The sequence below is a fragment of the Pteropus alecto genome, unplaced genomic scaffold, assembly GCF_000325575.1.
Source record: "Pteropus alecto unplaced genomic scaffold, ASM32557v1 scaffold40, whole genome shotgun sequence".
Lineage (NCBI taxonomy): Eukaryota > Metazoa > Chordata > Mammalia > Chiroptera > Pteropodidae > Pteropus > Pteropus alecto.
In genome coordinates this window covers 4,866,717-4,891,449 of record NW_006431919.1, presented here as the reverse complement: position 1 = coordinate 4,891,449, position 24,733 = coordinate 4,866,717, and the positions used below count along the sequence as shown (strand labels likewise).

Sequence of the window (24,733 nt, the reverse complement as noted above, 5' to 3'; positions counted from 1 at the left end):
TGTGGTAGTTAGGGAGTGAGGCGGGACTGATGACCCTCAGGCCTTTGAGCCATCTTCCTGGGGAACGGTGAGAGAGGCAGGCTCCCACCGACAGAGACACTCACAGAATTTCAAACGGTTTGTTGAGAGTCATGAGCAGAATGCCTCCCCTGTTCCCGGCAGACGGCTCTTGGAAAGTCTGGGCACATGTGGCCGGGAGGAAAATGCTGCGTGCAGCAGAGCTGGTTCCCAGCATCCTTGGATAACCCAGAAAAGGAAGGCACACCAGGTTCTCGGCAGCGACACTGCGGCTGGTCTGAGTCCGAGGAGGCTGAGGGGTGGTGAACGGGGAAAAGAAAGGCTGTCATCCATGCACGTACTTGGATGATGGCCCTGGACCACCCTCTGCCTCTTGGGATGGCCTTTAGAAATCACTTCTTCCTCCTGTGTGGCAATTTAACCCCCCTTGGGGCTGGCCCTGACTTCTGGGCCCTACCTATAATAACGGCCCCTCTCTAGGCTGGGCTGGCCTTTTCTCCACTCCTCCCACAAGGTGGAGGGATATGAGCACTGAGCTTAGAGTAAGGACATGTGGGGTTTGGTCCTGGCTCTGCCTCTTTCCAGCCGAGGGACCCTGGCCCACTCACCTAACCACTCAAGGCATCAGATCACAACATCGCGCTTGACAGATTCTGGGGTGCATCCTACTTTCTTTCACGCAACTTGATTTCACTTAGTTCTCCTGAACTTTTATAAAAGGAAAATCTGAGAGTTTTCTTTTTTAAAATCTGCCCAAGGAGGTCTGGGACCCGGATGGCTTTTGGTAACGATAGCCATGTCAAACAACGCAAACCCCACTCCCTCTGAGGCCTTGTGCCTCTACTCAGATGTCATGGGCTTCCCTCTCGGATGGAAGATAGCTCGCCCTCGTCTCCTCATGTGGCTTCCCATCACCACCTTGCTCTCACAAGCCTGCCCACGGCACCCTCAGACCATCTCCGTGTCTCCGAGGACGGTGGCCCACACCTCTGCCTCGTGGAGCCGACCTGGCAGAGATGCACTCAGGGGGCTCGGTCCCCTCCCAGACTCTTTTCTCTGCAGGCCTGCCTTGCTTGGAGTCTTAGCCCTGAACTTGCAAATGGCCCAAAGTGTTGGGATATACATGGGGAGGGGTGGGCCTGGAGGGCTGAAAAACCAACCGACATTTTTCCTTCTTCTTAGTTAAAAAAAAGCTTATTTTTTTTTTTATTATAAAAGTGATATGTACTCATGATGAACACATTCAGTGTTACAATAACCCATTAGTAGAAAGGGAGAGCCGCACATCATAGCTTAGCCTCTCCCATCTTAAACAAAATCGGAATACTGACGTCGGCCTACAGTTAGCAAAATCATCTACCATTATGAGTACCGTGTAGAGTATTAGTTGCTCACCCTCATAACTGCATGGCTGACTGGGAGCTGTGGCTCGCTGCTGCTGCCCAGCATCGCAGGAGAGTACTGTACGGCACACCACGAGCCCAGGGAAAAGTCAAAATTCAAAATTTGAAGTACGATTTCTACTGAATGCTTCTTGTTTTCCTATGATCTTAAAAGTTGAACCATCGTAAGCCACTGTCTGTATAATATTCCATTGTTGAGAAGTACTCTAACTTATTTATTCCCTAAGGACATACATGTAGGTCATTTTCAATCGTCCCCTGTTGGATGTAATGCTTCAATAAACAGATTCTACCTAAATCTTTGCTCATCTATGTGGCTATCTCTTGGATAAACTCCTGGGCATGGATTTTGGGTCAAAGAATGTGCTTGCTGTGAAATGTAACAGATTTTGCCAACTGCTATTAACGAAAGAGAGATCTCCTTACATTGCCCCAAAGGCCACATCTTTCTTATGCTAGTTCAGCCATGTTGTCCTGTGGATATTTCCTCTGTCCTGAATCTCAGAGTTGAAGATATCCTAACCTGGCCTCCTGGGGACACTGTACAGTCCCCTCTCTGGGGCCACCTCTAATCCAAACCATTTGCACCTGTGTAAGTCAAAGGGCTTTCCCCATAGCATATTATCTGATCCTATTTCATTGGGTAAGAAGGAAAAACACATTAGCTCTGTCTGAGATGTGAGGGCCTGAGAGGTCAAGTGATTGGTCCAGGGCCCCCAGATGCATGGGGAGCAGAGATGAGAAGCCAGTGTCCTGCCTTCTCATCAAATACCTTTCCTAACATACTACCATTACTCCAAAATGGTGACGTAAGCCTGGGAAGGGTAGGGCGAAGGAAGTTTTATCAGATAGGAAGTAATGCCACTAACAGTTATTTTAAACACCCATAATGTTTAAAATATTAAACAGTATGGCCAGACACTGGAGTACAGAGCTAGGACAAGACCCAACCCCTGCTTGTGGGGAGCTCAGAGTCCAGTGGGGAAGATGGACCAACCCTTGGATCATGTCAACATGAGGTATTCAAAGCCATGCTAGGAGTGAGGCTGGGTGGCCTCTAATCAGCACAGGGAGTTCAGGTGAGGCTGAGAGGATGCTATCTGTCTGAGTTAAGCCTGGAAGGATGAGTGTGGGTTGGCCAGACTAAGGAAAGGCATTTCAGGAAGAGTGAACAGTGTGTGCCTCCAAAGATGGCCTGGCATGTGAGCCTGGGGCTTGTGAGCAGTTCTGCATGGCTGAGTGAGGTAGACAGCTGTGGTTTGCCATGTCCCAGACCCATTCTCCCTTCTGGATACAGTGCCTAGACTATCCTTTGGGGAATAGCCCATGCCCATCTTCCTGGTTCCAGGATGGGCATGTGACTGCAGTCGGCCAATGAGAACATTGCTAAGCAGGCCAATGAGACTAACTTGGGGACTTCTACAGGAAGATGAAAGATAGAAACCCTCTTTCCAATGGGCTGCTGGATATTTCTGCAGATGAAAGCCTCCCACATGAAAGCAAAGCCAAGGGACTGAGAGAGACAGAGACTAGATGAAATGGGTTAGTCTTTGGATCCAGCCAGACCTGGCATGTCTACCCTGGAATTTCAGTTGTGTGGGCCAGTCAATTCTGATTTTTTGCTTAAATCAGGTTGCCTAGGATTTTGGTCACCTGTAACCAAGAGTCCAGACTAACGTGATGGGATAAGAGGACAAGGGGGAGGGAGGTCAGAGGTATCAGCAGGTATCAGCTCATGGAGGTAGGTGTAGGCCAGACTATGGAGTTAAAGACTTATCCAACCACTAGAACTGGGAAAATTCTAACCATCAAGCGGGAGAACTTTGATAGTGTGACTGTGCCTTTTAGAACAGAATCTCTGCTGGCTAAGAGAGAAAGAGAGAATGAGAAAGAGGAAAAAAAAAAAGAGATGATGAGTCTTCTAGAAATTTCAGAGCCTTTAGAACATCTTTTCTCGGGTTTTCTCATCAGGATAGATAGCCTAGTCTGGAATTGGAGCCAAATTATTAATCCATGGGTCCTGATGGCACATATCAATTTATCTTAATTTCTGAAAATACACTCAGCCTTTCAGATCAGTTTCTCTTCTCCATCACCAAGAAGAAAGAGGATCTTAGCAGAGATAAATCAGAGGGAATTTGGCCCCTTGTAAATGCTCCATGCTGTCTGAAATAGAACACCTGGCATTTCAGGGAGGCATCACCAGCACATGAACGGGCTGTCCTGTCCCCTCAGCACCGTGGCAGGCTGTCCAGGAAGGCCTGAGAGACAGCGCACTGGCAGATGGGCTGTCGCAGGCTCCAGGAACTTACGCTCCCAAAGCCAAGAGAGAGGAAGCTAAGGGAGAAAAGTCTTCCTTCCAGACTCGGGAGCCTCCTCATTACACGGTCTCCTCTCCCCTCAAGAGTGAAGGACATAATTAGATCAGATGGAATCAGGAGCCATCCTCCTTCCCCCTCCCACACAAGAGACTTCTCAGATGGCTTCATTACTGAGTCTTTTGTAAATAAACTGTGTGGAGAAAAATGCCATTTGTAGTGCCGTAATTGCCTGATGAGCATCATTAGATGGGTCTTTGAAATACACAAAATGAAATCATTTTGGGTTTAGGAATTCCTTTGTGTAAATCTTTCTCCATTCACTACTCTCCACAAAGCGAATTTCTGAAAGGGTACGTCTTGACCAAGGAGGCTGGTTCTGGCCAGTGATACACTTGCTTTTAGTATTCAACCAACAAATAAATATTTATTAACTGTCTTCTCTGTATCAGACCATCTTTCTGGTACTTGGGATAGGGCAGTAAGTAAAACACACAAAGACCCCTACCCTATTGAAATTTACATTCTGGTGAGAACTCAGAACACAGATATGACCATTTCTGGGAACAAACTTGACAGGAAACTTTATAAATCAAGTTTGTTTTATTGATGATCTAGGAACTCTTAAGTAAAAACATCTGATTCCTTGTGTGTGATTTCACTGTACCCATAAGGATGTGACATTTGGAAAACTAGATTGCATGGGCTAGGGATACTAAATAAATGATATACGCCATCACTCACCAAACCTGTACCTATGGCAGACATCACTAATTAATCACCACTCTTTCTGATAAGCTTGGATGCAGCCTCAGAATACATATTAACACAGGAATGGGGCAGCCCCTATCAATGGATCAGAGTTGTCTGCTATTTTTGACTTAGACTGTTATTAATTCACTTCACTGAAAGGCAGCAGAATATTCCCGTAAATTAAGAATAATACCAGGAGGAGGCAAAAACTGATGACATGAGGGACTGCAGACAATTTCTCAAGCTAGTTTTCCTCTCAAGTGCTCTTCCCCCATCCCTGCTGAAGCCTAGAAAACATGGTAGGACAGAGCCTGGGCTTTGCAGTCAGACAGACCTGGGTTCACGTCCTGGTTCCGTTACTTCCTACAGTGTGGGACCTTGGTTCTAGCCCCACCTGCCTCCCTGCAAAATGGGTATAATAATGGTACCACCCTCCTAGGGTTGTTGTGGGATTAAATAAGCTAACATGTGTTTGGCACGGGCTTCTGCTGGGGACAAAATCCAGCTGCGGCACACCAGAGTGGACACATGGTTGTTTAGAGCTGGCACCTGCTCTGACTTGTTGGTGCTTGTGTCCTCAGGGTTAAATATTTTGAATATCACCCCTGGATATTAAAATTAGTTTTATTTAGGGGGCTGGCCCCTTATGGGAGACAACTTCAGTACTCTGGAGGTAAAAGAGACACAGATTGTTTTTTAAAGCAATATGTTTCAATAGAATTGTAGGTGGTGGTTTTCTTGCTACTCAAGAATTTATGTCCCCCAGTTCTGACCTGCTCAACCGGTACTACACAGAATGACAGTAATGATGTTGATAATGCAGATTATCTTTTGAGATACTTACTAAGAAGCACCTAACAAGCATGGTCCTATATAATTCTCTCAACAACCCTGTGAGGATCAAAGTATCGTCAAACCCATCTTATATAACAGGAAACTGAGTCTCAGTGAAGTGAGGGTTTCATGTCCAAGCTCGCACAGCTGGCAGGAAGTGATAGAACTAGGATCGGACCTAGGAAATCTGACCCCAGCACTGAAGTCCCGTGTGTGACACTGGTCTTGTGTGTGACACTGGTCTTTTGCATTAAAGTTGATGCTTGACTCAGAGTTGTGTATTCGCAGGGCTTGGCTCTATAACAGTGCTGCTGGCCAACCCTTGTGGGCTGGGGATATACCTTCCCAGAGGTTCTGGGGATGTGAGAAGTAAGCTGTGGCTGACCACAAGGGTACAGGACAGGCTAGCCTGACTCTCAGAGGGACCTGTTCTTCACCTGAGATCAACGTAGGATTCCACAAATAAAGGGAGAATGTGACTTCTTCACCTCAGTTACGCAGGGGCTGCAGAACCTGAGCCTTAGTCTTCCCAGGTTCAGACACACACTAGGCAGGCAGCCGGCCAGGACAGGCGCCAAGGGGGCTGAGCTAAGAAGAAGGGGGTTTCCGGAGAGGTGGCTCACCTTGAATGAGATTTCATACTGTTCTCCTCCCCAGATCTCCAGGCCTGGGTCGTATCCGCCCAGCTCCCAGAACCACTTCCGATCCACAGCGAACAGTCCACCGGCCATCACGGGAGACCTGTCAGGGAAGAAGAGCGTGGTGTGAAGACGTGGACCTAACGGCCACGTGCTCTGAGTGTCCTATGCCACTGCTGGTCCCCCGGGATGGTGTTCCTCACTGCTCCGTGAACACAGCCCATGTGTCTAACAGGGAATCCAAGGCCCTTCCGAATGAGGGCCCAGGCTTTCTCCTTTCTTGCCTACAGTTCATTCATAAATGCCACATTTTAGCCAAATGGACCCAAAGTTCCTTTACACGGTTAACACCAAAGAATACTTGTGAAATGAAGTCATAGTACTTTTTCCCCATAGGGTAGCCCTTTCACTAGTTAAATGACTTGTTGTCCTTATCATGACTTGTCCTTATCAGGTCTTTCCAAGCCTGTCCAGGCTGTAGAATGTTTTAGATGAAAAAACATACAGCTTCCCGGGCCCCACTCCAGACCTATGAAACAACCTCAGGGGATGGAACCTAGGAAGCTGTGTTTTCAGACACGCTCTTTGGAGGATTCACTGTCAGCAAAGACATTTATTCTGCTAAGAGTTTATGGAAGAAGCTGCAGTCTCTGATCTTCCAGTTAAACTGGGCTAAGATTAACTCCACGCATTCATTCTCTTGTTAGTTTGTTCACTGAGTGCCAGCTGGGAAGCAGAAGCCGGGAGAACACGGAGGCAAATCAGAGTTGGACTGGGACTTCAGGGGGTACCAGTGTGGTGGGCAGCCACCTCAGGACAGAGGGATCCAGAGACAGGCGGGGTGTGCTAAGGGCCTCTGGGAGGTGCAGACAGCACTCCAGGAGCCTGAAAGGAGGGAGCGTCTGCCTCCAGGTTTTGGGGGCGAGGAGGGAGGTTGGGGCGAGAGTCAAGGAAGGATGCTCTGAGGGGGTGGCTTTTGAGGTGGGTTTGGACAAGTAGAAACTAGGGGGAGGGGAAGGCACCCAGGAGGAGAAAACAACAGGAAGAAAGGCACAGAGAAGATAAACTGCGGGGTGCCATGGGGAACAGGAAGTCAGCATGGCATCAGGCCAAGCCTGAGAAGGATGCCTGCTGTGACCTGCCTGAATCCCCCAAGGCATCTCATGCAGGGCTGGCACCTGGGAGGGGACACCAGTGTTTGCTGCGTGAAAATCTCTCAGAGTGGTTGTGTCCTTGTCCCACTCCACTGGAAAACTCCAGACTTTCACACCAGAAAGCATTCTAGCAGCAGCCTCCACGTCCCCTCCTGGTCTCAGGAGCTGCAAGCTCATGGGAACATGCATCTCAAGCTTCCTGCAACAAATGAGCCTTAACTGCACAGGAGGGGACCCCTTTAAAAGGGGATCCCCTTGACTATCTACTGAGGGCTTGAATATGCCAGGTGCTGTATTGAATTAATTTATTAATAAAATAACTTCACCCCTCATGTTGACCCCATGAGGTAGGCCTCATAGTAATGATGAGTTATTACCACCCCATATTATGCATGAAGAAACCAGAGTACAGACAGATAACTTGCTCAAGGCTTCACAATTACTAAGCAGGGTGAATTTCTAATCTATGTCACAGCCCACATCCCTCACGGCCACAATATACTGCCTCCTGTCAGGGAGGAGCAATCAAGAAGCAGGCGATGAATGGAAAGGGCCGGGGGTCAGAAACGGGGAGAGCCTCCCTGCGACCTCGGCTGTCCTTAACCAGAGACGTGACCCGAGGTGAACACTGCTGCCTGCCATGGCAGCCACTGGCCACATGTGGCTACTGAACTGGAAATGTGGCTAGTTTGGACGGAGATGTTCTGCAAACGTAAGATATACACCCATTTTCTAAGGCTTAGTATGAAGACAAGAATAGAAAATCTCATTAATAATTTCTAAGGGTTGGTTACATGCTAATAAAATGAGGCTATTTCTGATAATACTGAGTTAAGTAAAATATATTACTAAAATAATTTTTACTTACTTCCCTTTACCTTTTTTAATGTGGCTACTTGGACATTTAAGAGTACATATGTGGCTCACATTATATTTCTGCTGGATGGCGCCGACTTAATGTCTTTGGGCCTGTTTCCCGTCTACACAAGTGACATATAGCACTTCCTAGCTCACCTTGCTAGTATATTTCTGAAAGTATCTAGGACTATAAGAAAATAAAGCGTCAACTCTCCTTTGTCTTCTGAAGGTTGTGGGGTCTGGGTTTTCTGGCTGGAGCCTTAAATACACTGCTTGGAGGGGCACAGTGTTTCTGACTAAGTGCTTCAGGAGAAATCAAACCCAAGACTCTGCACACAAAAGTCAGCCCGAGTGGAAGCCAGGGGCAGGTGCGGAGGAGCTGCCTTATGAGGAGCTACTCACCACAGGTAAGCTACTAGCATGAAGGCATTTTGGATGCTCAGGGCTTTGCCTCTGGAGGGAGGCCTCTCCTAGCCTGGTCTATTTTTTGCTGTGTTCAGTAATAATAACAGTGATTCTGAGTGTCTAGTGTGTACCACTCACTCTACCGACATTATCTCCAGCTCTCACAAAGCCCTATCACTAGCCCCTTTTTCAGATGGAGGAATTTAAAATTCAGAAATGCTACATACTCTGCTCAAGGGCACACAGTAAGTGGACGAGCTGTGATTCAAACCAGGGTCTGCCACCAAGGCCTGAGTCTTTCAGACATCATTCCACCATGCTGTGCCTGCAGATTGCTTGGTCGCTGGCATCAGGAAAGGTGTGCAGAAAATGACCAGGATTTTTCTAGTGGTCTCTCCCCTGGGTTTTGTCCAAGTACAATACAGAAGGGAGGTTTCTGGAAGGACTTAGAGGGTACAAAGGAGGGAGATGCCTCAGGAAGCATCTAGGCTGGTGGCTCTAAACCTTGGCCACACATTAGCATTACCTGGGAGTTTTAGAGAAACAATGATGTCCAGATCCTACTCCCAGATGCTGGTGTAATTTCTGGGAGATGGCCTTAGTGGGTGTTTTAAATAAACTCCCTACGAGATGCCAATGGGCAGCCAGGGTTGAGAGTCACTGCTCTAGGGCCAGGCCAGCCCCCAACATCCAGACGGAGAGAGTGAGGCCCCGGAGGAAACTGGCTGGGCCTCCGCTACTAACCAACTGTATGACCTGAACTTACCCTTTCTTCATCCTGAGATGAGGAGGATGAACAGGCCAAAACCCACGCTGATGTACCTTTCCAATCCTAGGGCCTATGAATCAGTTCACGGCAAAGGGTTGAACCATAAAGAGGTTCTGGAAATCCTGAAAATTCCATTTTCTGGAGCAGCCCACTCCAATTGCAGCTTCTGCTATGTGTCATCTTGGGCAAGTGTCGTTTTCTCTCTGAATTGGACTAGAATGGCTCTAATAGCAGTGTCTGACCATGCGGAGGATACAGGCGGTCAGGAGAAGAACACGGATGTCTGTCCTGATGAAGAAGCAAAAGGCCTCCGCTCATGCCCTCCGCTCTCGGCTCCTGCTGCTCCATCACCCTGGCCACTTTCCATTTCCTCCAAGAAGCCCACCTCTTCCTGCCTCTGAGCCTTCGCTGGGGCCCACAGCATTAGGAGCTCCCTTCGGACACCCTGGGTATGCACCGTGCCCATGAAGATGGCTCAGCTGCCAACAGCCTGCTTTCCCAGGTGAGGAGGGTAGGGCACAGAGATGCTCGGGTTCACTGGAGGCCAAACTGTGGTTAGGCAGGTGTCGTGGTAGACAGAATAATGGCTCCTCAAAAATCAATGTCCTAATTCCTAGAACCTGTGAATATATTATCTTACACAGAAAAGGGACTTCACAAATGCGATTAAGTTAAGGATCTTGAGATGGGGAGATTATCCTGGTGGCCCCAATGTCATCACAAGGGTCCTATAAATCAGCAGTCCCCAACCCCCAGGTCACGGACTGCTCCCCAGTGTTAGCAACACCACCTCAGCTCCACCTCAGATCATCAGGCATTAGATTCTCACAGGACCACAGGTCCCTGGTACCAGAAAGGTTGGGGACTGATGCATAAGTGAAAAGAAACAGCAGGGTCAGAGTCAGAGAAGGAGATATGATGATGGAAGCAGAAGGCAGGAAGAGAGAGAGATGGGGGAGGGCTGGGTACGGGGAGAGAGAGGGATGGGGAAGGAGAGAGAGGGAGAGGGAGGTGGGGGAGGGGGAAAGACTGGGAGACTTGAAGCTGTTATGCTGCTTGCTGGCTTTGAAAATGAAGGAAGGGGCTGTGAGCCAAAGAATGTGAGCAGCATCCACGAGCTGGGAAAAGCAAGAAAACGGATTCTCCTCTGGAGCATCCACAGAGAAAGCAACCCTGCTGACACTGTGATTTTAGCCCAGTAAGACTCATTTCAGACTTCTGACCTCCAGAGGATAAATTCATGTTGTTTTAAGAAGCCAGTAAGTTTGTGCTAATTTCTTACTACAGCAATAATTAGGAAATTAATCCAGCAGAAGAGCTTAGACTTTGGCTTTGCAACCAAAGATCTTTTCCACGTCTCTAGCAGGAGAGCCAGAGTGGCTCACGTGACAGTCACAGGGCTGGCAGGCCCACTGTGCAAAAAAAGAGATCCTTTCCAGAGCTTGGAGAACCAGAGAGGTACTGGGCTATTTCTGGCTCAGCTACTCACTCACTGTGTGCCCCAGCGGGCCCTGCCCTGTCCTGGGGCCTCAGTTCCTCATCTGCAAGGGCTTGAAGACCATTGCCTGTAGGTTCCCTCCAGCATTCACACCCCCAAAACTTCAATGGTGGTCTAAGCTGTTATTTCCCTAACCTTTCCCAGAGGGTATAACAGAATGATGAGAAAATTGGCTCCCAAGGCAGACAGACCTGCATGTACATCCAGCCTTTGCCACTTCATACTTGTTGTGTGACCTGGGCAAACTGCTTAACCTCTTGGACCCTTGGTGTCTCCATTGGAAAATATGAATAATAATTTTAACAACTGTTGTGGGGGTTAAAGAGGCTCAGGGTGTAACGTGCTCTGCACAGTGCCTGGCACTTAGCAAGGGTTCAATAAGTGGTGGGGATGATGGCGATGATGATGATTACGACTGGGTGGCGGGCTTGAGGGAGAGAGTATGAACAACTCTACTCAGCCCTGGCTGGCAATCTCAGCAACGTGCACGGAGGTGGGCAAGGAAAGGGTGACGAGACTGGTGGTCCATGAGCTGGGAGGGGCTGTGCTTCTGGTTGGGGACGTCTTCCCTGGCCCCTATGCACTGGACTTTTGGGGGAGGGGCGATCCTGAGTTATGTGCATTGGGGAGGAGTCACTGAGTCAGCCACAGTGTCCACCTGGGTTGTTCGTACTTACTCAAATGGGTCGCTGGGGTCAGCTTTCTGCAGTTCCGGAGGGATTGGGATCCGCTTATAGTACATCTCCCAGTCAAAGGCACCCCGCATGGCATCCCCCGCTTGGGTCTCATATCGAAAGTCGTCATGGTCAATCACATCAATCATTGGGCACACGATGGTCTTGCGGTTCCGAGCAATGCGGTCTGAAGAAGAAAAGAGATGCCCATTAGGGAGGCAGGATCGGGGAGCAAACTGCATGGTCCTGTTCTACAGCTTACTTGCATTTTTAATTTGTTCCCTGGGTGATTTCTCTAAACACTTGAGTTTGAGAATCCTGGAGAGGAAGAGAGGATGCAGGTTTTAGGCAAGATGGACCAAGTCTCCCACCCAGTCTTGGTGCCTACGACAGGATGGGGGTACCCTGGGCCAGTTACATAACTAATGTCTCCAAGCCCCAGTGTTCTGGTACCAGCAAGTTGTTGGGGCAGACGATCTGCCACTAGGGGCAAGTGGGCTATGCTGGGGTGTCTCGTGGCTCTGGGCCAAGAGTCAAGTTCAAGACTTGGAATGGGAAGCCTGGCAGGCCCATAGTAGGCCAGTAGCAGCCTAGGGCCCAGCCTTTGTCAGGCTACCGCATATTTTTCTTCTAGGAGAGAAAGCAGCATTTTTTGTCATTTTCTAAACTGCAAGACATGATCCTTAGGTGGGTCATCAAATTGATTTTGTGTGTGTGCAATGAACCAAAAAGAATGCCAAATATCAGGGTGCATTCCAGGTGATAAGGGAGAGTACTGTTTCAGGAAACGTGTTTCAGTCATACTATGTGAGAGTGTGTGTGTTTGTGCACTGGATTGAGATATCTAATGTATTTTTAACTGTGGCACATGGTCAAAAAAATTTGAGAAATGCTTTCATCGGTGTGTCCCCAAGTATAGACCTGGGGCCAGCAGTGCCAGATGCACCGGGTGTGTTTAACTACTATCACCCCAACATCGCGGGGCTACCTTTGCTCCAGACCCATTGAATCAAAATCTTGGGGGGTGGAGGTATTTCAGCCTTGTGGACAGGCTCCCTGGAGATTTTTAATGAAGATGAAGAAGCTTCTCCAAGGAAAGATCTAGAGAAGGGCCTCCCTTCCTAATTATTCATGGCCATTCAGGGCATTTCACTTCCAGGGAGGGTGTGTGCTAAGGACACAGAACTCTGCTAAATGCTGGCTGATTGTGGGAGGTGTGAAGTCAAGGGGTTGCATCAGAGAGGCAGCATTCAGTGCTGTGCTCACTTGGGGACAGAATGCTCAGGTTCGAACCCTGGTTTTGTCACCTACTTGCAGTATAATCTTGGAAAAGGTTATATGACGTCTCTGAGCCTTGGTTTCCTTGCCAACAAAATGGAGGAAGACAGCACCTATATCATAGGGTCTTTGAAGAGCAAGTGGTATAATGGGGAGATGATCAGCATGTGATCAGCACTCCTGCCATTCTCTGTGTGACCAGGGATGCTGAAAGAGGCTCAGAAGCAGGAGCTGGAAGGCTGAGCATCTCCCTCATTCTCTTTGCCCCTCAGTTTTCTCATTTGCAACATGTGGCTAATAATGCCTGGGTTGCCTGTTCAACCATTTAACCGTCAAATTCAAATGGGGATGTGGCCTAAAAAGCTAGGAGACTAGCAGAGCCATGATGAGGATGATGCTGATGATGATGGAGGAGAAGGAAATGATGACCAACAGTGGCTTTCCTTTGGGGAAATGCTTGTCAGCCTCAGAAATGGCTGCTCTCAAAAGAAGGCAGAACGAGCTGTGCACAGAGGTGTTAATGGTTTCAGAGACCAAAGCCATGATGTGCCCTGTCTGCTGATCATATTAGCAGGGCAGACTTTTCAGTCTACACCACTGGTTCACATTTCTATTGCAAAAAGAAAAAAAAAAGGGGAATGCTTCTTCCATGTATGTCTTCAGATTATGAAAATTACCTTCATATATTTCCATAGAAACAGAGTTAAGGGCTATTTCGACGACCAGCTCAGCTTCCTGCTCCACCACTCCGCTGTCTTTACGAGTCACTGAATGACCCGGCAAATGGGTTATTCCTTCAGGACTACAAATTAGGCAATTTATGATAAGGCTTTTGTCTTTTTTATTCTTTTTCAGTAATGAGAGGCAGATAGAGACGTCTTACGTTAATTAAACAAACAGTTTACTAGAAAATCTTGGTTACATCCTTTCCCTAACCTAGTGGGACTCCGGACCTTGGAGGCAGAAGCACATAATCTGACACTAAAGTTCCATTCTGATCTGTGTTAGAACACACGTTTGCTGGGTTATCTCGTTTAACTGTGTGGATTTTGCTTTCTGCCCTCACCCCTGAATGGTGGCCTAACCAGTGCTCCTCAGATTGTGATCCGATCCCAGGACCAGGAGCCCTGGTGTCACCTGGGAGCTGGTTAGAAATGCAGCTTCTCAGGCCCCATCTGGACCTCCTGACTCAGAAACTCTGGGGTTGGGGCCCAGCACTCCGTGTTTTAACAAGTCTTCCAGGTGATTCTGATGCACATTCAAGTTTGCCCTAAACTTCAGTCTTCTGTTATGGAGCGCATATCCATCTATTTCTGAGGGGCTCACTTTTCTCTCTGGATTGATAACTCCTCCCTAAAATGCCTCCATCCCTGCCCCTCGCCTGACTCACAGTCTCAGTGAAACATTCCCTCTTCGATATCCACCTGTCAGCATCAGCTCACCACTCTCAAGGCTGAACTCCTCATAGTTCAGGCTGTTTCTCTAACCAGCAATGAGTTACCCCGCTGCCTGCATCCAATCTTCATGTCTCTCTCTTGTCCTCAAGGCTGGGGTGGATGACCACTGGATCATGTTGCCCTCTGTCTATGGTCCTTCCCTGACAGCTGTCGGAGACTGTCTGAAGAGGAAATGAGTTTCAGGAGGCAATGTGGAACCATGAAAGGGGATAGACTCTGAAGCCAGGCCGATGGTGACTTTGACACTTATGGCTCAAGGGAACAAGTAAGTCACTCGATATCTCTGAACTTCCATTTCTTCTACTATAAAAAGGGGATACTTTCAACCTGGCATGGTTTTGTGAGGATGAGAGATAATGCTACAACCTTCCTGGCTCACAGCAGCAGTGCAGTGAATGGTAACTGTTCTAAGTTGATATGATGATACTCTCCCGCAATTGGGCTCTTAACAGGAGACAGCCTTGCCTTGCTTTCCAATAAAACTTGAAGTAATCAGGGGGAAGAAATCATGTCACTAGACACTGATGTGCTGTATGACTTTGTGCAAGTCGTTTCCCCTCTCTGAGTCTCAGCTTCTTTCTCTGTAAAATGAAGGGAAAGGGCTGAACAGACTTTTAAAGTCTCTTTGAGCACTCCCGAACTTCTGGATCCCTGGCGGCACATGGCATTGTGCTGGGTGCATCTCAGGCAGGCAAGGGAATCTTTGTGGATGACTCCCTGTAGGAGGCTGGGGCCAGCAGTGGCTGGTGCGTTCCAGGCCACCTACTTAGCCTTGGGAAGGTGCCTTACCGAGCAAGGGAGGGAGCCAGTTGACATTGGCTTCACAGTGTGAGTCCAAGAATGTGATAACATCTCCAGAGGCTGCTGAGGCCCCCAGCATTCGAGTCCTTATCAGCCCTTCCCGTTTTTTGGTTCGGAGAATCCTCACACTGGGGAAATGGGCCATGTAGTCTTCAAGTGGCTTCTTCAGGTGCTCTGTGAGGGAGACAGAAGAGGACAGATAAACAGATGAGTATGAACGGCTGCTTATTAATCATTCTAGTGATCCCCCCTTTCCATGTGCACAGCGCTTTACAGTTTAATCACAGCTTTCCAGTACACTGCCTCATTGGACCTTTCAGATAGGGATCACTAACTGCATGCTGCAAATGGAGAAACTGCTCAACGAGGCCCAGTGATAGCACCAGACCTGGAACACAGAGAGATCTTCTGTGGGCAGCTGTGGTTTATACCTGGCTGGGACCCATTCCCTCATTTTCTGGTAACAATACTCTAAGTTTTCTTTGGGAAACTATACCCCTCCCCTTCTCAGTCTATCGAACTTGGGCAGGGTTGGCTCTGTCCCCTGGTTCAGGGGATGGCCATGCAATCTGGTTTGTCCAAATAATGAATCCTGAGAATTTTTTTCAGAACTTTTGGAAAAACAAGGTCCTTTATTTTTGCTAGAGTCAGTCATCTGGCTGGCCAATAAGTTTGTCACTGCTGGTGACATCTTCTGCAAAATGAGGTGATGAGAAGTGGTGGGGGTATCTGCTGAGACTGAAGCCAATGTGTAGAAAAAGAGCCAAGAGATGGAGGGAGAAGTTATCCAGATGATATTTTGATTCCTCAGGTCCCCCTGTGCCTGATGTGGATAGAGTTCTAGATGTTCTTATTACACAGGACAATAAATCCCTCTTTTTGCTCATTCTAATGTCAGCTGCATTTCTGCTGCATGCTTAGAAAAACTGTTCTGAATAAATCTCAAAGACAGACTCTTTCTACTAAACGCTGGTGTCCCTTAATTTTAATTAGGGTTTGGGCCCTTTATGAAAACTCTAGTATGGCTTCAAAAAAAACCCACTATAGTTTACATTATACCTAACAATGAAATATTAAATGCTTTTCTCTTACAATCAGGAGAAAGGCTGTATACTTTCTCTTCATTTCTACTGAATATTGTACTTGAATTCCTACCTAGTGCAATTGTTAAGAGAAAGAAATAAAAGGAATAAAGATTGGAAGAAGGTAGTAATGTCTTTAATTGTAGATGACATGATTGTTTACATAGAAAATCCTAAGAAATCTACAAAGACTAGAACTAATAGGTAAACTTAACATAGTTTCAGGATACACATCAACATTTTAGAATCAACTGTGTTTCTATTTACTAGCAAATAAAAAACAATTGGAAAATGCAATTAAAAATGGTAAAAACACCATTTACAATTTAACAAAAGAAGTGCAAACTGTATACTTTGAAAACTACAAAATATTGTTGAAAGGAATTAAAGACCAAAATAAATGTACAGACAGTCCATGTTCTTGGACCAGATGACTCAATATTGTTAAAATGGTAATACTTCCCATATTGATCTACAGATTCAACATAATTAAAATCACAGCTGACTTTTTTGAAGAAATTGACAATTGACAGCTGATGCTAAAATATATGGAAATGCAAGAAATGAAGGGATTCAGAATAGCTGAAATAATCTTTTGATTACTTACACAACAATGTTTATAGCAACACTCTTCACAATAGCCAAATGGTGGCAATAACCCAAGTTTCCAACATCTCATGAAGATATAAACAAATACAGAATATATCCACACAATGGACTATATTACTCAGCCATAAAAAGGAATGAAGAACTGGTATATGCCACATCGTAGGTGAAGCTTGAAAACATACTAAAGAAGCCAAACACAAAAGGTCACATATTGTATGATTCCATTTGTATGAAATTCCAAAATAAGTAATACATAGCGACAGAAAGCAGATTAGTGGTTGCCAGGGGCTAGGGACAGGGGAATGGGGAGTGACCACTTAATGGGTATGGGGTTTCACTTTAGGGTGATAAAAATATTTTGAAACTAGATAGAGGTGATGGTTGCACAATATTGTAAATTTATTAAATGCCAATTAATTGTATACTTGAACATGGTTAACTTTATGTGAATTTTACCTCAATTTAAAAAAATGGGTCAAGAATATAAATAGATACTTCTCCAAAGAAGATATACAAGTGGCCAATAAGCCCATAAAAAGATGCATACCATTATTTGTCATTGGGGAAATACAAATCTAAATCATAATGAGATACTGAACTATTCTGGACTAGGATTACTATAATTGAAAAGTAAGATAATAATAAGTGTTGACAAGGATGTGAAGAAATAAGAATCTTCATACACTGTTGGTGGGAATGTAAAATGGTGCAGCCACTTTGGGAAACAGTCTGGTAGTTCTTCAAACAGTTAAACAGTTATAACCCAGAAATTCCATTTCTAGGTGTATTCTCAAGAGAAATTAAAACATATGTCCACACAAAAACTTGTATACTCATATTCATAGCAGCAATATTCATAATAGCCCCAAACTGAAAATCATACAAATGTCCGTCAAATAATGAATCGATAAACAAAATGTAGAATAACCATACAATAGAATACTATTCCGTGATAAAAAAGAAATAAGCTATTGCAATAATATGGACAAGCTTTAAAAATATTATGCTAGGTTAAAGAAGTCAGACACATAAGACTTAGTATTATATAATCCTATTTATGTGGAATTTCTAGAAATGTAAAACTATAGAGACAGGAAACCAGTGGTTGCCTGGAGCTGAGACGGGAATGGAGATTGATTGCAAACAGGTACAAGGGACCTTTTTGGAGTGAGGAAAATATTCTAAAACTGAATTACAGTGACAGTTTCACAACTATATAAATATACTTAAAAATACATTGAACTACACTTAAAATATGATTTTTATGGTATGTAAATTATATCTCAATAATGGATGTTAAATTCTTTAAAGAAATCCATTGTATTTCCATATACTGGCAAAACACATTAGAAAATACAATAAAAATAGCATTTATAATATACATATGTACACACACATACCCAAATAACTGAAGTGACAAATAATATTTATAGATTGACTCCATATTAAAAGTCAATTCCAAAAAGGTCATACCAGACTTTTTTTAATTGACAACTTGGTTCTAGATTTCCATAGAGTAGTCAAAACAGTCTTGAAAAAGAAGAACAAAGCTGGAGGACTCACTGATTTAAAAACTTATCACAAAGCTAAAGCAGTCAAAATGTGTGATACTGGCAAAGAATCAACAAAGGGGTCAACAGGACATAGTAGAGAGACCGGAAGTCCCCACCCACATCTATATTGGTGAATGGTTTTTGACAAAGGCACCAAGGCAATTCAATGAGGAAATAAAAGAATTTTCTACGACTTCTCCTAGAACTGGATAAAGGTATGAAAAAAGATAAACCTCAACCCCTCCCATACACAAAAAATAATTTTAGATGGATCATAGACTTAAGCATAAAGCTAAAGGTATAAATTTTCTTGAAGAAAATATGAGAATATTTTTGTGAACTTTGGGTGGAAAAAATTTCTTAGGATGTGAAAATTAATAATTCATAAAAGAAAAAATGGATACATTGGACTTGATTAATATTAAGAACTTAACTCTTTAAAAATCTGCTCATCAGAAGACACCAGTAAGAAAATGACAAGGCAGGAAACAGTCCGGAGGAAAATATTCATGATATATGTATCTGACAAAGGAACTGTATCCAGGATATGTAAAGAATTACTACAAAGTCAATAACAAAAATGTAACCATTTAAAAAATGGGCAAAAAACAGGCAAAGGCATTCCACAAAAGAATTGATATACACATGGCGAATAAGCACGTGAAAAGGTGTTCATCATTTCTTATCAGGGAAATGCAAACTGCAAGTATGAGATACCATTCACTACATGTTTCCCAGAATGACAAAATTAAAAACAGGAACAATATCAAGTATTGGGGAAGAGGTGAGCAACTGTAACTCTCATTGCTAGAAGGAATACACAGTGGTACAACCTCTTTGGAAAGCTGTATGATTGCTTCTTATAAAGTAGACACGCAACTATTCTATGGCTGGTATTTACCCAAGAGAAATAAAAGCATACATCCACAACAAGAATGAGAATATTCCATTGTAATTTTATTCATAATAACCCCTAAATAGAAACAACCTAAATGTCCATCAACAGGTGAATGGATAAACAAATCATGGCAGAGTCACATAATAGATTCCTCCTCATCAATAAAAGGAACAAATCTCTGGTACATCCAACCACATGGATGAATTTCAAAATTATGTTGAAATGAAGAAGCCAGACACAAAAAGGAACTTAGTGTATCATTCATTTGAAGTTCATCAACAGCCAAAATAATCTACAATGACAGAAGAACAGTATTTGCCCTTAGGGTGTGGGGACTGACAAGAAATGAACTTTCTGGGGTGAGGCAATTTCTACATCTTGATTGGGGTGTTGGTTTGCCAGGTGTATACATTTGTTATACCTCATGGACCTGTATACTTAAGATACCTGTGCAGTTCACTGTCTGTAATTTTTCCCTTAATTAAAAAATACTGGTCAAAACACACATTCATTCTCTCTCGGCTGGGGAAGCTGGAGTGCAGAGGACGTGTCACAGACCGGCCATCAGGAGAACGGGGCTGTGTTCCCATCTGACACAGTAGGCCCACTGTTTATTTCCTTGGGGCCTCAGTGCTGTCCCTGAATCAGAGTTTGGACCAGAAGGTCTTCGACAGCCCTGGGCCCCGGCCTTTCAGAAGCCCAGGTAGCACAGGACTGGAGCTGCCGGGCTCCTTGCTCTTGCCAGCCCCTGGGGTGATCACATTCTCTAACCCAAGCCTGAATCCTGCTCTGAATTCACTCCATCAGGGGTTAGAGCAGGAGGGCTCTCTTTAATCAGGGTGTGTGTTCAAGTCACTTGGTGAGCTGGCTATAAAAATGGCTGCCTGGGTGACTGTGATTTGATATACCCAGGGTGGCATCCAGCATCTTTAGTTTCACTCGACCCACAGTGGGCTGTGATGTACGACCGGGCCTAGAACTACTGGGGTAGTTCAGTCTCTTCATTTTATAGACAGAAAGCTGAGGTCCATAGAAGGGAAGAGCCCACCTCTGTCATGGGGTTAACAGTAGAGCTGTGTTTCAAGCCAGGGTCCCTGGATATTTGGTCCAGAAAGTACTGAACCTTTTTCTAACTCTGTACAGAAATGAATCACTTTCACTGGTAAGGCAGATTATTATTTGCAAAGCAGATTCACATATTTTATCTCCTTGGGTTCATAAAATCATACTCTGCATTTTTTCTCTGCAATTGACAGCTGAGAAAACTGATGCTCAGAGAAGCTAAGAAACTTGCCCAAGGTCATAGAGCCAGTAAATTGCTGGACTCTCTGTGGAAACATGATGCTTTCCCCTTCTAGTCATGTCTTCCCAACCCTGACGATCACCTGCTACTGGCACGACTTTTGCCTCATCTACCTAGCCTACTACAATTTACTTAGGTTTTTAAATTTCTTTTAAATCAACTCACTTTTTTAAATTAAAAATTTTTATTTAATTAATTTTAAAAGGAGATATTAAATGCTTACCATGAATAGGAAATCGGTACCATTTGTGATAAAGAGCTGCTAAAAAAAAAAATCCAAACAAATGAAGACAAAACAATGTTACTAGATTTTAGCCAGCTCCTCCTGTATCCCATGACTAAGAGCTTATGTACGGTCTGCTCTCTCTTTGTCAAGGAGGGAGATATGGGCAACCAACTGAGACTCTCCATCTGGAGTAATCAGAAGAAACAAAAGAGTTGAAGAGAGAAAATCGTTCTCTCCACATGAGTCCATGTAACTTAATGCAATGTCTCTGAACTACTTGAGATCTTAGGTATCATTTCAAATCACATTCGTACTGGCGTACTTAGGGAAATACTGCTCCGGTCACCTGATTTAAGTCTCCAGAAACTTGTGCACAATGAAGTGTTTTGTGTGGTGGTGCCTAGCGTCTCATAGGTCTGAGCAGTTAAAAGATATAAAGAGAAAAGATGATCTATATGTATATAACCCAAGGTTGGAAAGCTGAAAAATCCCCCAGGTCGCCTTCTTGCTTGCTTGCAAAGATTAATATGGCTTCTCTCGCCCTTTCCCACTTATCTTTGGAACAGTGACTCTGTAGAAAGCAGAAATCAATTTGCCCTAATTGAGGGGCTAAATCTTTCCAAAAGAGACTTTCTTGGGCATCGAGACAAGATAGCAAGGGGCACGGTCATGCTCCAGATAGGCTGCTGTTCGGGTGGGAACACTATCTTTAAAAGAGAAAAATCCATAGTCATTGTGACCAGTGCTTCTTCTTGGCTGGGTTCAACTGGTAGGTCATTAACTCGAGGATGAGATAATCTCCTAGACCACACACCACTAATCCCTTCAGAAGGAAAAATATCATCCTGTCCAGCTCTAATCATTGAGGGCCCCGCTCAGGCAGAGCCCTATCGCTAAATCACCCCGAACGCAGATGGCTGCATCATTACAGATCAACCAATTAAGGCTTTTTGACAGCCTGTGGTAAAGTCAGAGGCATTATTTAGGGGCAATTATGCTCCTCCTGTCCTTGTTAGAAAGTACATTAACACAAAATCAGGACTGTTGCCTTATTTTTCCGCTTGGATGAAAACATTCCACAGACATAGAATTTCAGAGCTGAAAGGGACTTTAGATGAAGATGATGACGGTTATGATGACAACTATCAGAAACAATTACTGAGGCCTTACTCACACATGGAGCTCCTTGCTTCATATACATACAGCTCCTTGCTTCTCTGACACATACAACAACACTATGAATGGGGCATTATGGTCCCATTTTACAGAACAAGATGCCGCGAAGCTTAGAGTGGGTGATGTAGCCTGCCCAGGGACCATAGTTTACAAATGAGGAAGCCAAGGTCTAAAACTCTACCTTGCCTGATGAACCGAGCAGGCTCTTCTTACTGCACCAAGCCCACCTCCGCCTCACCACAGTCAGTCCCTTTATCCTGCCCAAGATAAAGGCAGAGGGCCAGATAAGTTAGTTCAGTGTCCACCCTGGGATTTTCCCCAGCTTTACAAGCGCTGGGGCAGGGGTGGTAAATAGGCTTCACTGAAGCGCCCATGCTCGTGGGTTTGTAACAGATACCTAAAGCTGTGTTAAGAAAGATTCTGGGGCTGTATCTTGGCTCAGCATGAAAGTGTCCAGGCTGAGAAGAAATGTCTACCCTGAAGCAACAGGGAGGCAGCCGCCCCAAAGCCGCACACACATCATTCCTATTCCAGGGGCTGCTCCGATGATAAAAACAATACAGAATTTCTCTTGCCCTTATTAGCCTTATTTAGTGATGAGCCACAGCCGTCCAACGAGGGGGTAACTGCTTCTGAAGGTGAGCTCCCATCACTGTGAGGCTTTAAGTGGGTGTTAGAAGAGCACCTATCAGAGGGCTCACAGGTGGGTCCTAGGTGTCCCACCCACATCTCCTCAGCATTTGTTCCCTGCCTGCCTGATTTCCACCTGCCAGCACCTGCCTCTGCTGTGGCTCGCTGTGCCCATGTGGTGGACCTTAACCAAGGACAGCGGTGTTGGTGGGTCACCACCCCAGCTTCCTTGCCCCTTAGGTGCGCTAACCCAGGGCACTCCCTGTGGGATCACGTGCACCCTTACTGCCTGCCTGTCCTCATTCTTACTTCCCCACTCTCTTATTGATGTTTCCCAAAATCTCCCCCTAAAATAACTACTTGCACTGAAATCCTGTCTCAGGATTTGCTTCATAAAACCCAGACTAAGACACATTCCGAGTAGCAGGTGTGACTTAAGAGGATCTGCAAGGCTGACTCTGTGGCTCCATGAAGCTGATGGTGATGACTTCAGTTCAGTTACACACTGTTCTTTGGTGCCTGGTTTCTACAAATTACCGAGTGTTTAGTCCTCATCTACACTTGGCACTAACCCAAGGACTACACACACATTTACTCTTCTAATCTTTACAGACACTCCACGAGGCAGGTCATATTAGTGTCCCTGTCTTACTGATGAGAAAACGGCGGCACAGAGAGGTTCAGGAGCTTTCCCCAGGTCCACACAGTTAGTAAGTGGCAGCTGCTGGATTTACACCCAGGTAGTCTGGCTCCAGAGTCTGTAGTTTTCTTTGGTAAAATTTTTTAATGATCGAGAATCATTTCAAATGTATTAAAAAAGTAGGATAGAATAATCCTTCCCCCACCCCCATTCTACCTGTCATTTAGCTTAGAAAATTGTCAACTGCTGGTTACTCTTATTTCATTCCTGCCCCTGCCCACGGGATGACATCGGAGCTAATGGAGTCTGTGCTGATAACCACTGTGCTGCTAGGGGAGAAAAGCCAGAGGATTAACGGGGAAAGATATTACAATTCCAGTGAACTAGCTCTTGTCCCTCTCGCAAGAACACTCCCAGCGAGTTCTCTCTCTGTTGGGCACACAGTATCTTCTCAGGAAATACTTGCTGATTATCTCACTGGACGCCCCTGAAAGCCACAACAAGGAGGAAAATCCATTGGCACACAGTATCTTCTCAGGAAATACTTGCTGATTATCTCACTGGACGCCCCTGAAAGCCACGACAAGGAGGGTGGAGCAGATAAAATCCATTCCGGTGTTACCAGAGAAAAAACTGAGGCCTAGGAAAGGGAGAGTCTTGCCCCAAGTCTCTCAGCTGGTAAGGTCTGAGTGAGGACCAGAACCCCGTGCTTTCCAGGTCCGCCTCGTACATCCCACGTGCACGCGCGTACGCGGTAAGGTCTGAGTGAGGACCAGAACCCCGTGCTTTCCAGGTCTGCCTCGTACATCCCATCTGCATGCGCGTACGCACGCGCGCGCGCACACACACACACAGTGTGTGTGTACGCGTGCATGCTTCCCCAGGGCCTGCTTTGAGATGGAATCTCTATCTCCTGTCTGGTTTGAGTGCACTTAGGACTCTGAGGATGATTCTACCTGGCGGGTTGTGGCACAGGTTATTGCACTCCCAGGAGTTGTTGTGAGTTGAAGTCTTAATCGCTGAGACCTGTGAATTTGACCTTATTTGGAAACAGGGTCTTTGCAGATAAAATCACGTTGAGATGAAGTCATACTGGATTAGGGTGGGCCCTAATCCGACGACCGACCGGTATCCTTAAAGAAGAGGGAAATCTGGACACACGAGGAGAATGCCATGTGATGACAGAGGCAGAGACTGGAGTGATTTGTTTACAAGCCAAGAAACACTAAGGATTGCAGGTAACACCGAGAGCTAGGAAGAAACAGAAAGTCTCCTCCTCTAGAGCCTTCAGAGAGAGCCTGGCCCACCCAAGACCTTGATTTCAAACTTTTGGCCTCCAGAATTGCGAGAGAATCAACTTTTGCTGTTTTAAGCCGCCCAGGTTGTAGTGACTTATTACAGCAGCTCTAGGACACTAAGACAGAAGGGGAGGTTCTCACACACTGGCACTGTAACAGTGACACGGCAAGGAGATGGCCCGGTCCAGGCCACTGCTGTCCCTCGTCTGGACTACTGTGGTCTGTGGCCAACTGCGGTAGCCATGACTGTTGTCCCTGTTTCCACTTAGCAGTTCACGGGGTCTCTTAAAAGAGAAGTAAATTGCATCTTATCGCCCTTCCACTCATTCTTTTTGCTTAAAACCCTTCAACGACTTCCCATGGCTCTTGGAAGAAGGTCCAGAATCCTTACCAGGGACAAGAAGGCTGGGCATGGTTGGTGCCCATCCTCTCCAGCCTCATCTTGCTCCTCCCTTGCTTA

The 24,733-nt window shown here is 45.6% G+C and overlaps 1 protein-coding gene across 1 annotated transcript in view; it reads right to left on the bottom strand.

Moving 5' to 3' along the window:
• The window catches only part of GALNT10 (polypeptide N-acetylgalactosaminyltransferase 10), a 183,896-nt gene that overhangs the window by 19,589 nt on the left and 139,574 nt on the right, over positions 1 to 24,733 (bottom strand). The window contains exons 5-7 of the mRNA XM_006906443.3: positions 14,847 to 15,032; positions 11,326 to 11,509; positions 5,950 to 6,067 (exon numbers count right to left, since the gene is read on the bottom strand). Of these exons, the coding sequence (XP_006906505.1) occupies positions 5,950 to 6,067; positions 11,326 to 11,509; positions 14,847 to 15,032 (488 nt within the window). The remainder of the gene's footprint in view (positions 1 to 5,949; positions 6,068 to 11,325; positions 11,510 to 14,846; positions 15,033 to 24,733) is intronic.